Source organism: Juglans regia, chromosome 7, assembly GCF_001411555.2.
Source record: "Juglans regia cultivar Chandler chromosome 7, Walnut 2.0, whole genome shotgun sequence".
Taxonomy (NCBI): Eukaryota; Viridiplantae; Streptophyta; class Magnoliopsida; order Fagales; family Juglandaceae; genus Juglans; species Juglans regia.
The window spans coordinates 40,202,202-40,217,661 of record NC_049907.1 but is presented as its reverse complement, the minus strand read 5'-3'; the positions used below and the strand labels follow the sequence as shown (position 1 = coordinate 40,217,661).

Below are 15,460 nucleotides of genomic sequence, written 5' to 3'. Positions count from 1 at the left end.
GCACAATGCTAACAACCATAAAAATAGAAGAAGTGGGAAGAAATATTTCATAAAATCTTATCTTTCAACGGTAGGTTCAGTTAAGATTTAGACAATGAAAAGGGAACCGAGACAAACAAGATCATCATGATCAGCAACTTGGCAATTTGGAAGAGAAATGATGAATAATCTCTAAAATCTAGATAATGCTGAAGGAAAAAGGGTCCCCAATTTCCAAAGAAATCAATCTCAATCATATATTATGACTTTTGGGATTAGCGTGCTGAGCCACTGTCTACCACGAGCCTGGGATTTTGGATCATGCATTCGACCCCACTACGCACTGGCGCTTTTGCATTACATCTAATACAGTGTCCGATTGTCCCTCTCAAGCTACCTTATAATACAGCGAGGGCAACGCATGGCAACATGCCAAAGATGAAAGAACTCGTGCATTCGCTAGCTGTTGCTGTTTTAGAACAATCCACAAAGCAGGTTTTTTTCGCCATAAAGGGCTTGACAAGACTATTGGATCTAAAATTTGTCGATGACAATGATCTCTGCATGAGCATTGTATCTTAGATTAGAAAAAATGAAAAATTCTATTTCTTATCTTTTTTATTATTATTATTTTTTAATTTTTTTGTCACATCAAATGATTGACTCATAAATACAATATAATAAATAGTATGAAATAGTGATAGAATTATGATAAAAAGTGATGATAAGTAATATTACATCAACTAAAAAAAATATTAATATTTTGTTTTATTATTATTATTATTATAATGAATTCCACTGTCATTACGTGTTTTCACAAAATTTTAGTAAAATCTGTTACAATCAATCACAGATTCACAATTACCGTAAAAAGTAACGTGTTTATCATTTTTTAACATTTTGATTAAAAAAATATATCTACTGACCCCTATATCACAGGTCATTTATTATTTTTATTATTTTATTAATTAAATATATATATTGATGTGTAAATATGTATATTTAAATAAAAAGATAAAAATAATAAATAATATGTATATTCATGGCGGACAATGATAATGAAACCCAGATATATAACTATGGATTATCACTGCAATTAAGCTCATAAGAAAAAAGTTTGTATCGAGTCTACAAACTATAAAACCAATAGAAGATAAAGAGCAGTCGCTGATTTTATTTTTGTTTTTATTTTTTGTTTATTCTGTTTTGCCAAGTTACTGATTCCAAATAAAAATGTAATAAAAGAGTGTGTATTGAAATTACAGTGCATGTGTATGGTGGTTAGTTATTGAAGATCAAAATCCACGCCAATCCCCCGAGATAACATGCCAATCCTAACTCTCCAAATCGCCATGTAAATGGAGAGAGAGAGAGAGAGAGAGGGAGAGAGAGAGAGAGAGAGAGAGAGAGAGCGAGCAAAATTTAAGAAATTCTATATGATCTCAATAAGTAACAATTCATGTGTTGATATATAGATAAAAATTTCATGAATCCCCATAACAGATAGAAATACAATAATGTCTCTCACCTCCGAGCAACTCTATTCCCTGCTCCCAGTAACAACACCTTACCTATTACACCCGAGTGAAGTCCAAAAACGAGAGCCGCCGTTCCACCTATAGCTAACCATTTCCAATCAATGCCATGGTCTTTTTGTGGCTTATTCACCACAGCTTGATCATTTTGCTCTTCACCAGAAGCTGGCTCTAAAGAGTCCATGCCTCCCACCAAAGGAATCTTTGTTGTGATTCTTGCCATCAGTGCGCTTCTAGACAAAGAAGCGTCTGATTTCCTCGCATTCTGATATGCTCTCAAGCCAGAATGCAATTTCTTGATAGCTCCCCACATGCCATGACGGACTCCCAACTTTGCCACATCTTTGGGTATTCCCATGTCTTCATCATGCACGAGTGTAACCTCGCATGCCGACAACTGTCCATCACCCTTGCGAGATTCCACTGCATATATTTTCCAAATTCAGCAAATATGACAGCAACACTCGGTTGTCACTGAAATTTGCTTACTGCATTGTTGCAAAAATAAAGAAAACAACTAGCACTCTTACCAGCCCTGATAATCCAACTAGAGAAATATAGCTCAACACGTCGAGGCTTGTCACGCTTGGGTAAAGATGGATACGGCACACCCTACAATATTGTAGCTCACATATTAAGACATGCCCATATGCTGTAAATACGTTAGGAATCACATACTACTATTATGTATAATCTTTTTTGACAGTACAAATACAAGCCAAGTTAAAGACATTGAACCAAACAACATCATGCAAATCTAGTAAAGTGACAAAGGAAAATCATAAAATATCCAGAAGCTTTACCCTCTAATCAATCATTTTCTTTCATTTTTCTTCTTTTTCTTTTTCTTTTATTATTATTATTTTTTCTTTTTTCTTTTTTAGGGGTGGTTGGGAGGGAGGGAGGGAGGGAGGGTCACGAAATCCCCTATATCAACTATTTTCATTAGCCAAAAGATTATTTTCATCTCAGCTAACCATGGTATAATCCAAGATGCAATCAAAAGATTAAAAAAAAGGCTCTCTGGGGAGAGGTCTCTGAAGCTTCTCAATGAAACAACCAAATTAACAGGTGATTCTATGTCCTTGGCTAGGCCAAGGGAGCAAAAAAAGCAAAATAAATAGCAGTGACATGTTTCAATGCCACAAAACATACAAGAAGAGGAACAAGGTTACTCATATACACTACATTAGTATTTCTTAGTCTTTTTAGGTTCACTTATATTCTAGATTACACAAGAACTGATGAACATACTAAAAAATTGCCAAGAATATCCAATTTGTCCAGAACAATCTATCATTATTTATAGAGTTGTTTTTATGATCATGAATAGTTACCACTGACCATCTTGATCCCTGCAGTCATAACACTCTAGAAGGGCCTGTTCTTCAAGGGGCGGTAAAGAAGCAATAAAGGACAAGATTACTGCTAAAAAATAAATGAATATATGTTGCAACTAATACCTTTGTCACACAATAGTAAGTCTTCCCAGCCTCCCATATTCTTCGACCAATGATATATTCTCGATCGCTGCAGAAGAAAGGGAACTACAAATAGGAGGGGAGTAAATTAAGATATTAATACATTTTTTTTTATTAGTGGTTGTATTATAAAACCAAGGCATACATACAACCCAGCAAATATTTTGATATACAAACCTTTTTTATCCAGTGAACAATCATTGTCCCTGTATGTTGGCACTCCTCCAATATTTTGGAATACACAAGCATAGGATCCCACTTAGGTCGAAATTCATCATCCCAGAAGAAATCTCTAACAACCTCGGGCGTTGCATCCTCAAAGACAGTTCTACTACGGTAAACTGGAGGGCCTGTCTGATAACAAAATCACCGTCAGATGGTAAGACACAATATGGTCAAACTACTACAACAACATCTTAGAGAACACGCTGCGAGGTCAAATATAAGATAATATACATGCAAAGCAAACAAATAGAGAAGAGGCTAACTAGGGCACAGGGGCACAAGCTCCTCAATCATCTTTAAAAGTCACAAATTTGTATGTTAAAAATATGGAAGGAAGTAACATATGTCTATCATCTAAGGAAGACTAAAAAGGCCCAACGCTGCAACAAGAAATGGAATCCCTGCTTTTCATAAGATGTTGGAACGAATACAAGAACAATTCACCAAATGCATGTCATGCAAGCAGAACATATAAAATTGACTGAAAATGTAAAATGAACCCCCTGCACCCCCCCTCCTCAAAAAAAAAAACTTGTAATCCCCATATGCTCTCTAGAATTTTCTAAAATTTCAATATACCTAGAAATGCCTCTTTTTTTCCTTTAGTCCCAAAATTTTGTATAGTTTCTATATATTATCTATTTTCAAGGATGTGGCCTCACTAAGATTAATTTAAACTAAGTTTAGGAGAAATAATAAATTTATTAATATGGATCTCAAAGTTTTTTGTTATACAATATTAGGCTTGTTAATATGGAATTCAAAGTGAAAATACAAGAAAAATCATTTAAGATTGATAATCTATATGAAAAGTAGTTGAGAGGTTTGATCCCCTAGACTTCATTGAGCAAGAAAAAATTTATTTAAGGTATATCATTACATTATTTTTCTTGTTGGGAAGTGATCAAGGAAGATCTTATGTAGGTCTTTCAAGAGTTTCACACTAATGCTAGATTTGAAAAAGGTCTTAATGCTACCTTCCTAGCACTCATTCCCAAAAAGATGGGGTCATCGGATGTTAGAGACTATTGCCCCCATTACCCTTGTAAATGGGGTTTATAAGATTCTTTCCAAAGTACTTGCGAATAGATTGAGCTCGATTGTGGAAAAGCTAATATCAAAGCCGCAAAATGCATTTGTCAAAGGTAAACAAATCCTAGATTCAGTCTTGATTGCAAATGAAGTTTTGGACGGATGACTCAAATCTAAAGAACCCGGGTTGCTTTGCAAATTAGACATGGAGAAAGCCTATGATGACGTCAACTAGGAGTTCTTACTTTATTTGCTTACAAGATGTGGCTTTTGAGAGAAATGGCAAAAATGGGTCGAATTTTGCATCTCTACAGTTCGATTCTCTATCTTGGTGAATGGCTCACCAATGGGTTTCTTCAACTCCTCTCGTGGTTTGAAACAAGGGGACCCGTTCTCTCCTCTACTTTTTCATATTTGTCATGGAAGCTTTCAGTAGGATGATTGTGGGCCTTGTGGAAGGTGGGTTACTCTATGGTTTCTCGGAGGGAAATGGCGATCTTGACATTTCTCACCTGCAATTTGCTGATGACACTCTTATCTTATGTGGTGCACATCTCGGGCACATTCAATCCTTATGGGCTCTACTTCTTTGTTTTGAAGCTGTTTTGGGATTGTGAGTTAATCTTTCAAAGTCTGAATTGGTGCTAGTGGGGGTAGTCCTTGGAGCAGAGAATTTAGCTGCTCTCTTGGGGTGCAAGGTATCATCTCTACCTTTGAAGTATCTTGGCTTACTTTTGGGCGCTCCCTTCAAATTCGAAGAAATTTGGCATAGTGTGGTTAAAAAGGTGGAGCACAAATAGGCTTATTGGAAAAGGTTGTATTTGTCGAAAGGTGGTAGGTTAACTTTAATTAAAGTACTCTTTCTAAATTACCCACATATTTCCTATCATTGTGTTCCCGCTCCCTACAAAAGTTGTCAACCGTATTGAGAAGTTACAAAGAGATTTCTTGTAGAGTGGATTGGGGGAAGAATTCAAATTTCATCTGGTTAATTGGTCAACGGTATGTACTCCATTTTCTGGGGGTGGATTGGGGATTCACCACTTGACAAAATTTAATCAAGCCCTGTTGGGTAAATAGTTGTGGAGGTATCAACACGAAAGAGAGGCCCTATGGAAGTCAGTTATAGATTCACAATTTGGGGATCAGGGTTGGGAAGGATAGTACTCGAATGAGGTATGCGGCCCATATGGGGTGGGTTTGTAGAAACACATTAGGAGACATTGGGAGATCTTCCGAGGACATGAGCATATTGTGGTGGGTGTCGGTTCTCGTGTTAGATTTTGGTACAACAAATGGTGTGGTAAAAGAAGTCTACAAGACACCTTCCCCGCCATTTTTGAGCTTGCATGAGAAAAGGATGCAACGATAGCCGATCTCTTGGTCATTTCCAGCAGCTCCCCTCAATGGAATATTGAGTTCACTAGGGCAGCCCAAGACTAGGAGTTGGAGACTATTATAGAGTTTTATGCGACATTATATTCCGTAAACATGACCAAGGGTACTAGCGATAAGATGAACTGGAGCCCATCCAAGAAAGGTAAATTCACCGTTAGATCATTTTACAAAGTTCTAACGAATCCTAGAATGACTATGTTCCCATGGAAGAGTATATGGCAGACGAAAGCTCCTTCAAAAGCAACTTTCTCCGTATGGACAACATCATTGGACAAGATCCTTACCACATATAACTTAAGGAAATGCCGAGTAATGGTGTTGGACTGGTGTTGTATATGTAAAAAGAATGGTGAATCAGTAGATCATTTGCTTTTAAATTGCAAGGTGGCCAGGACTATGTGGGATGATATTTTCATGAGAATAGGATTGTCATGGGTCATGCCTCTTAGATTGGTGGATTTCCTTGCAAGCTATAGAGGCCTTCACGATAACTCACAAGTGGTAGCCATCTGAAGAATGGTTCCTATATGTATGTGTTGGTGCATCTGGCAGGAGAGAAATGCTAGGAGCTTCGAAGATCATGAGAGAACAATGGATGAGCTAAAAGTTTTCTTTTTTAAATCATTGATCTTATGGGCGGGGGCCATTGTTTGTAATGGACGAAATGTCCATGATTTTCTCCTTTCGATTGTAAACTCTAACCATGGGCTTCTCATGTGTGCTCCCTATGTACTTGGGTTTTACCTATTTCTATGAATAAAACTTCTTGATTACCTATAAAAAAAAAATCATTATATGTTTAATGTGACACGAAAATATCTAGATTTTACATGAAATTTAATAAAAGTAGATTACACACTAGAATGAAAAATTGCCTTCTGAAAGATCACTTGATAGATTCTATGAAAATAAATAAATTCTAAATATTTCATTACAAAAATAATAATGGATGAATATTATTCCATGAAAAATTATCATCATAAATCTGAAACGTATATTAAGTTATGTTTTTAGAATTTTATTTTTACGCATTTGTAGCAAATTATCGTGATATAGTTTTATATATAGTTATGTTTTTTTTATTTTTTAATCTGTTTTTTATTTTACATAAATGTGTCACGTGATAGAAAAGTTGGCCCCCCCTAAAAAATACATTACAAAAATATTCATCCATTACAAAAATAAATTACAAAAATATTCATCCATTACAAAAATAAATATTCATCCATTACAAAGTAATAATGGATGAATATTATTCCATAAAACATTATCATCATAAATCTAAAACATATATTAAGTTGTGTTTTTAGAATTTTATTTTTACGCGTTTGTAACAAATTATCGAGATATAGTTTTATATATAGTTATGTTTTTTTTTTAATCTGCTTTTTATTTTACATAAATGTGTCACACGAAAGAAAAGTTGCCCCCCCCCCCACAAAAGATAAGTAATCTAGGCATCCTTTTTATCCTTAACAAGTTTCTCTATGAATGAATGAGAAGCCAATACTCTTATTGGGTACACTACATTTAATGAAACTCATACACATCATTTTAGCTGATGAAGAACAGAAAATACATATAATAGAAGTCAAAGTCAGAATCTACCGGAGGCTCATGGCGCCAAGTTTGGTATGCCATGTTAGGAGTAGACTTGTCCATGAAACTTTGCCATTCCAACTCTCCATTCTTCCCTCCAAGAAGATGCAATAAGTGTTCTAGATCATTCTCTGTGACAATGTCCTGCACTCGCCCCTCACCTTCTGTGGTGGAGCTGCAGGAAAGTTAAAGGAATCACAAACCAATTAAAGTATGAACCAATTAAAGTATGAATAAGAAACAGAATTGCTCCAACAACATACCAGATTTTGTTTGTAAAAGTTTTTTAAGATCACCAATAGATTATAAACACAGCAGCACAATACAATTAGAGAAAATTTATATCATCTCAGAAAACTCAAGAAAACAACTAAAAGAGGCAGTTCATAAACAAAATTAATTATACAGTCATTAGGCCAAAGTCATTAGGAGACACTTTCATTCCTTGCCTAAAGTGGCATATCAATCCGATGCACAAAACAAGCACTACCAAAGTTGACAGTTGTCTACATGAATCAATGATTATTCCAGGGAAAAAATCCAATGATTTTGAACTAGATGCATAATTAACATCAATGTTGCAATTTCAGTTGGAAAAATGACCTTATTTGTTGTACCTATAGAAAACGTACAAGGCATTTCTACTTCAGCACCATTTATGATACAATAAGCATCATATTCGATAGTTTACGATTTAGTTAACATCCATTTTTAATTTTTTTATAGGCATATACACTGTTCCATTGATTGCCCAATCATTGACCCGATATACAGCATAAACGGCAACCATCCATTCTTACTACAGACATACACATAATGCTATCAAGTGAAAACACTTCCAAATATTATCAGCAAATTTTTTTATGTCTTGTTTGGTATAATTGCTTTGAGGAGGAACAAAAATCTGTATTGCCAGGTCTTACTGTCAAGCAGAGTAAAAAATACTCTCTATATTAAAGCACTGGATCAGAGTAGCATGCTCTCCCACAATAAACTTGTCAATACCATTGACAAAAAATGTGCAGCAACAGTACACCCAAAACCATCCTCCATTTCACTGAGTCACCAATTTTAAAAATTAAAATGTCACCAATGAAGTATATAGATATTCCAAGGCAAGTAGCTGGTCTCTCATACAAGGTTACCAGTGTATAAAAATTCATGCGCCAAACTTAAATCGTTGAGCTCAAATCACTCTTTTTTTTTAAGAAATTATGCCCTTAACTCTGGATAGGACAACAGAAACTCCCAATATCCCTGACAAATCCCAATTCCAAAACATGGCCATTTTACACTCATTAAACCCTGCTTCCTTAACACTCAAAAGTATGAAGGCCAAATACCTAGGTCTCATCCAAAAGATTATCAAAAGAAATTGCACTACTCTCGCCAACAATGTGCCAACTTATCTCAATCAAGCAATGGTATGGTCATCTCATGTTATGCACAAAACCGTACTTATCTGGAAATAACTAAACCTGTTGCCCAAAACCGAAATAATCCCACTTCCAGTTAGCAGATAATAATAACATTATATGGTTACGCTCAGTTGCACTAAGTTAATCACAGTAACCAATTAAAAAATTAGCGAAACCAAAACGAACGCATAAACCAAGACACTGACTTTCCTTATTTACCACATAACATTCACAACAATATTCCAAAAAGATAAATAAAAGCCAAAAAATATAAGATTTTCTGTTAAAAAAAACTCGCCCAACAGCGTCGACATATCCTGGGATTGATAACTTCGATGTGGGCGCCGATCCCTTGCTTTTGCGTCCGAAATTGGACCAGATGGTTCGGCAAACAGAGAAGAAGGAGAAGGCCGTGAAGGCGATCCAGAGGCGGCGAGCTCCGAAACCAAGCAGAGCCGTCCAGAGGAAGCGGAACTTGGAGCGAAGGCCGAGAAAGACGAGGCCGGTCCATCTAGGGCGCCACGACCACCCGATGACCAGACCGATCGTTACGGCCAGCCAAATCGGAACTGCGCAGAGCAAAATGTCGACGAATGTCTCGGCGATCGAAGGCCGCCTCAGAAACTCCACGAGATCGAAGAACGGCTCATCCATGACCTCCCTAATCCTCTTGGACTTTCCCGAAAAGTCAGCGAGCTCGATCTACATGGACAACGGGGTCCTCTCCGACACGACACAGAACGCAAAAAGGGTGAGGAGGGAGAGGGCGGTTAGGGTAGATGAATTATGTCTTTTTGAGATGACGTGGCAGAGCAGAGGCCGTCGATAGGGGTGGCGGGGGTTGTGTTAGGTTACGCGATTAGTGGAGCGTGGTAGTTGGGGTTAAAGGTCGTAATTAGCAAGTGACAACTGAGGTCGGGGAGGATAACGTATTGTTATTAATTTGATTTTAAAATTGGACGGTGCCAGCTCCTGCTACAGTTAGGTATAATTGATTTTTTTTTATATATATTTTTAAGTATTTTAAAAAAAATAAAAAAAAATTATAATATTATTAAAAATTAATTTTTTAATCATTAAATAAAAATAAAAAAATAAAATAAAAAATTTTAATAGTAACACCAAAATGTAAGAATAGTATTTTTTTTTTAATTTTTAAGATGGTACTATAGCCATTGTCGATTTTTACAAGTTATTTTAATGTGTTTTTTTAATATGTATTTTTTAATATTTTAAATATTATTTAAAAAAAATTATAATATCATTAAAAAATACTTTATTAATCACAAAATAAAAAATTTAACAAAAAAATATCAACAGTAGGAAGCGGGAGGATTATCCTTTTAAGATTTTTAGCCTTCAGTGTTAAAGATTGGGTGCTCCTATTCGGTAGAGGATCAGTATCTGTGCGCGTATATCCTTATCAAAAAATTTCACTTCCAGTCACGTACTTTTTAAAAACATAATAATAATAAATTTAAGATTTTAATAAAAAAATTTATTTATTTTAATAATAACTTTCACTTTTAAGAAAAAAATTAACAAAGATTATACAATTTAAAACTATATATAACATTATTTTTTTTTTTAGTCATAATTTAGATAGCAAAATATTTTCAAGTCATTCCATTTCATCTCATCTCATCATATTTAATCTCAATATCTAAATACCATAAACACCAACACTTTTTAATTTCAAATTTTAACTTTTTTAACCAATTATTACCTAATAATTATAAACTTCTAAACTTTTAAACAAAATATAAAAATAATATTCTAATAATATTTTAATTTTATTTAATTTTTCTTTCTCATTTTCTAAAACTGAATAAAATATATTAATTCAAATATTTTATTACGTTTTATAACTTATTTTATTATTATTAAAAAATTATCTATTCCAAATTCATTTGATCTCAATTCATTATTTAGATCAATTGATGGCTTGTTTAGGAGGGTTAGAGCCGAACCGGGACCAATATTTGTACATTGCAATCCGTTTTTTTTTTTTAAAATAGTTGTTTATTTGTCCTCTCTCCTGAAAGAATTCTTGAATTTGTATATTACAATCCGTTTTATCATTTTATTTATTTAAAGATTCCCAATTTTTTAGATAAACCGATGCAGCAGAGGGCTTTTTAGATTTAGATCATAACTATCACGTGGTTGTTGCATACATAATGGACTTTAAAAAGTTCATCATGGTGATGGCAGGCCCATGAGAGGAAGATTGGCCCAACTAATTGGACTAAGCCTTATTTCATCACAACACCTCAGTACTCGGCACTATCAATGCATGACTCTCTTCTACAAACTGCATGTCCACAACTTTTAGATTCATACAGACAACTTTATCACCATTACAACTTATTTATGAATTATATAAGTAACTAAAACATTTTTTAAATTAATTTTTTTGATAAATTCGGATATCGGTTACAATTCAAGTAACTGAATATTTGTCTAGATTAAAACTGTTTAGTTGTGTATAATTATTTCCTACAAAAATGAATATTTTTTGTTAAAATTAGTTTATTTTCATCATAAATAATCATTCTCGTCGCAAATAATTCGTTACAAATATTCATTTTTCTTATAGTAAAATATCCCGACTGTATTATAAGTCCGAATGCGAATCTGGATATAACGGAATACCTGGATCAACAACAAAAAAAAAAAGATGGGAGGGGGGGGGGGGGAGCTTGTGTGTTGGAAAAAAGTCTGTGATTGTGATGGCCAACAAAGTCCCTGTTTTGAATAAAATGGACTTTTCCAGGTAATTTTTCCAATTAGCTGTTGAATGCTTTATAGATTTTACAAATGGTCAAGTCACCCAAAAAGTACTCGAAAATAATTAGGGAATCCATTTACAATATTGAAAACGAATTCCGAATGGCTTTATCGAGCATGGGAATTACTTTTTCTCATACACACTCAAGATGTCTCTCTTCTCTTTTGACTCCTATGAGGAGATCTCAATCCGTATGTCATTTCTTATGACTGATTGCACGGGAACATGATATGCTTTGCAAAAATCAACGAAAAGGCTAAGGCAAGATCCGTTGAGCTGCTACGCTCGCTATGATTTCCATTTGATATATATATATATATATATATATATATATATTTATATATATGATGATACTTGATGAATTCATCAGTTTACCACATTCTGGTACCTTTCCTGTTTTCCAATCAAAATAATGCATAAAATTATGGCTATTCGAGTGATAGAAAGTTTGCCAAACTGATAATGATAATTAGACAATGATATAGGTCGAAACCAGCTGTGGTGATGGAGATGGAGGGTGACCTTTTTCTAATTTTGGTTAATATTTAATAGCCATTTGTTTGACATTTCTTCCAGATTGAAATTCTTGGTCATATAACACCACATGGACAAATTTATGCCATTAACAAGTCAAAAAAAATATATATATTCACCGACCATTTGACCCAGAAACATGCCTCTAATTCTTTTTAATTAGTTGGATTGAAGTCTGGATCACAGACATGCATGCACTCATCAACATATGTATCAAAACTTTATCAACACAAAGAGAACACCAGAAATTGTCCATGAATCGTACAAGACCACCTACTGGAATATGCCACCCCCCTCTAGCAAAGTGGGTTCTATGTTTTTCCCATTCCTACCAAGTAAAGATGAAAATACACATCTTAATTAGACTGACATCTATGGTGGGGCATGGCTTACGAATGATCAGATCCATGAAGAACAGATCCACACGGCAGTATAGGTTTTTCATGCACAATCTGAATGTGCACATTGGGTAGGATCTGACCCACATGTTATTAAAAAGTTGAGAGAGAAATGGGCTAAGACTGAGGGATCGAGGTGGTTATGATGGCAGTCTTAAGGTGGAAAAAAGGAGTAAATTCAAAGCTCGACTTTGATAGGTAGCAAAAGAATATCTCCCCCTCTCATGCAACACATAAAGTGAAAGCTCCTGAGCTTATATTCTTTGTAACTCCCAGCAAGCAAAGGCAAAGGGAAAGACAAGATTCAACCACCAAAAGATAAAACACAACTTTATTTGCTTATTATTTTTTTTGCCTTCACAGTCATATTTTCACACTAACCCCGTGTCTGTATTTCAACGAATTTGGTAGGGAGTAGTAGGAACAGAGATTTTGCAGACTTGGGGAGCATTGGAAATTAAACTCCTAGCTATGATTTTTTTTTAACGGTTTTCCAAGTATTTCCTAAACTTTTCCAAGATTTGAAAGGGTGAAGCTGAAGCAAATAACTTCCAGAAATTAGTACTTCTTTGTTGTCTTTCCAGTTTGTTCTAGTGAATTTGCTTCTCATGAACAAGTTACCTGCACATTCTTTTGTGCGAATCAAATCCCCAGTAGTTTTTTTTTTTTTGTAGTATTCAAGATAAAGACTCTCTTTTTGATCAAGGAGAAAAACAAAACTATGAAAAATAACACACACACACACTCAATTTTCTACAAAAGGGATGTATATATAATGCAATTTTATTTAAAAGCATTGGTCTTGGAAGATTACCTACTCTTTGAACCTACAGATTTTTACGTGCACTTCCAGTTGCAAATTTCAAAGGAAAATGCTAGTTGCAGGAAAAACCACTTTATTGGAAGTAAGTGTTCCTGAATTTGCTCTAAACCAGGCCATTATATGTAGCTTTTCGGATAGCGTACTCAAAACAGAGTGCCTCCCTCCTTCGCTTGACAATCTCATTAGAGAAAAGGGAGAGATCGATGCATAATATATAAGAAAATGGATAGAAGTAAGAACTTACATGTTGAAAGCAGAAGAAATATTGGATTATTGATGTTTAGGCAGCTTCCCATCGATCATGTACGAAGACTCTCTAGCTATTGGAGAGTTGGGGGGAATGAAGCCTGGTCCGAGATCATTTGAATGAATGATTATCTGTGCTTCACATGGTCTCGAACCAGACAGCATTCCCCTCAACTCATGGGGAGAGAGTGAGAGAGAGAGAGAGATAGAGAGAGAGAGGACTGTTCGATTTTGAAACAGCCATGCATTTCATTGGCCCTTAATATACGTGGGGGAGGGAGAGAGTGTTTTTTGTGGGTCGGGTGACATGGAGTCCCACTTTGTACAGTTCCCTATTAAACCTTTAGACTTTGGAAGTAAAAAAAATAGATTGGGTTAGGTTTGGCTGAATGCACAGTCAATCTCACCGCACTTCTCTACCTAATTTTAACCTGTCTCTTCTTTAGTCATCCCCCCACAGTTTTCTTTTGCTTGTTACACCAAAATTGTCATCTTGCATGCAATAGACAAACCAAAAAACGTTTTCAAATGTACGTCAATGTTGATTTTTGTAAACACTGCCAAACAAATCTTTATAGGTTAGGACAATAGGTAATGATGTCAAATGAATCAAAAAAGGCACAGTTTGGTGGGAGAAATAAGACCAGTTGCCACTGTTAATTAATAGGTTCATCTCTCTCTCTCTCTCTCTCTGTGAGGGAATGGCACAATAATGAGGTCAAAGCAAGATTATTTTAGCATCTAGAATTTATTTTATTTTTTATTTAAAAAAAAAAAAAACAGCTCTTCCTCAGCCTCTTAATTTCACCAGGCATTGCCATTCAAATCCTCCAATGATAACATGTGGCGTGGTTCACTTCCATCCGATTAGGATCGGTCGATCATATATTGATCATGATTGCTTAGTGAGGATGTTATTGTTGAATCGGTATGGAGCTTAAAGTTGATAGTACATGATGTCTTGACATTGGTGCTTAAAAGTTAAAAGGAGGAGGTCTCTTTTGCTTCCCACTTGAAGAAAGGGAAAGATATGAGGTGGTGGTACGTAGAACCTTCATAGACGCATGGGATGCCCCAAATAGTACGACTCCAAGCTTAAATGGAAAGACATACAGGTTGGCCTGTTAAAAGCTTAAGCAGGATTTTGTGAAAGTTGGCAAAATTACAAAGATATAGATGTTAAATTGTTGAGATAACTACTAATCAAGTCTTGCAAATGAACTTCAAATAAAATCTCTAATAGGACTACATACATTTTACGACCGATCCAAAACAATTGTTATTTGCAATTAGGATCGTTATTGTTATTTGAGGCACATTTTCGAGTATTTGCAACCTGAGAGTTCCATTAACAGAAGATAACAAAAGAAACAAATACTCCCTAAGAACCAAGAGAGACCAGTAAGTCTGCTCAGAAAGTCCATCTTTTGCTATGTGACATCTAAGAAGCTTTAACACGGACGTGTTTCACGCTCCATAGCGTCATTCTTGCTTTCTTTTTTCCACCCTTTTCCTTTTAAGAGCTTTCAATAATGAGGCTTAGCATAATCACGCAAAAACATGGATTTCCAACCCAACAAAAGCACAACTTAATGGGTCCCTCACCCTAAACTTTATGCTCCTCATCTCTAGGTCAGGGTGACAGTAAACAAATATCAGAACTCCCACACTACCAAGCAAAATATGGGTACACGTTCTACACTGAAAACAAAAACTTTGATGATTATGTTATACAAGGACTGTTTTGTGCAATATCCCAAACCAACAAAAGAAATAATTTCGAATCCTAATCGAGGCATCCTGTCCAGAAAATAATAATAAATAAATAATAATAATAATAATAATTAGATGGGGCCTATGTAGTAGTAGGTCATACCCTTGGCTAGGTTTTTTTTTTCTTTTCTTTTCTTTTCTTTTTTGGTGGGCAAGTTGTATAAAATTAAAAACACTTCCATTTTCAATCTGTAAAATAAAAATTTGAATTTTACATGGAAGAAAAGA

General features: G+C 35.0%; 1 protein-coding gene across 1 annotated transcript; it reads right to left on the bottom strand.

Moving 5' to 3' along the window:
- Window positions 1–1,392: 1,392 nt before the first annotated feature.
- Window positions 1,393–9,578, bottom strand: LOC108985530. Its single transcript, XM_018957871.2, has 6 exons — window positions 8,966–9,578; window positions 7,259–7,424; window positions 3,173–3,349; window positions 2,978–3,061; window positions 2,045–2,126; window positions 1,393–1,937 (listed from the first exon to the last, which is right to left on the bottom strand). The coding sequence occupies exons 1-6, from the start codon at window positions 9,319–9,321 to the stop codon at window positions 1,504–1,506; spliced, it is 1,299 nt and encodes a 432-aa protein (XP_018813416.1). The 5' UTR covers window positions 9,322–9,578; the 3' UTR covers window positions 1,393–1,503.
- Between the last annotated feature and the right edge of the window lie 5,882 nt (window positions 9,579–15,460).

Bases quoted from the DNA above. Each gene is read 5' to 3' on its own strand.
- LOC108985530 (XM_018957871.2), bottom strand. From the start codon at position 9,321: ATGGATGAGCCGTTCTTCGATCTCGTGGAGTTTCTGAGGCGGCCTTCG. The intron at 7,425-8,965 runs GCGAGTTTTTTT...ACTTTCCTGCAG, and splicing joins GGATATGTCGACGCTGTTGG to CTCCACCACAGAAGGTGAGG. The intron at 3,350-7,258 runs GTAGATTCTGAC...TTTTGTTATCAG, and splicing joins CTTGGCGCCATGAGCCTCCG to ACAGGCCCTCCAGTTTACCG.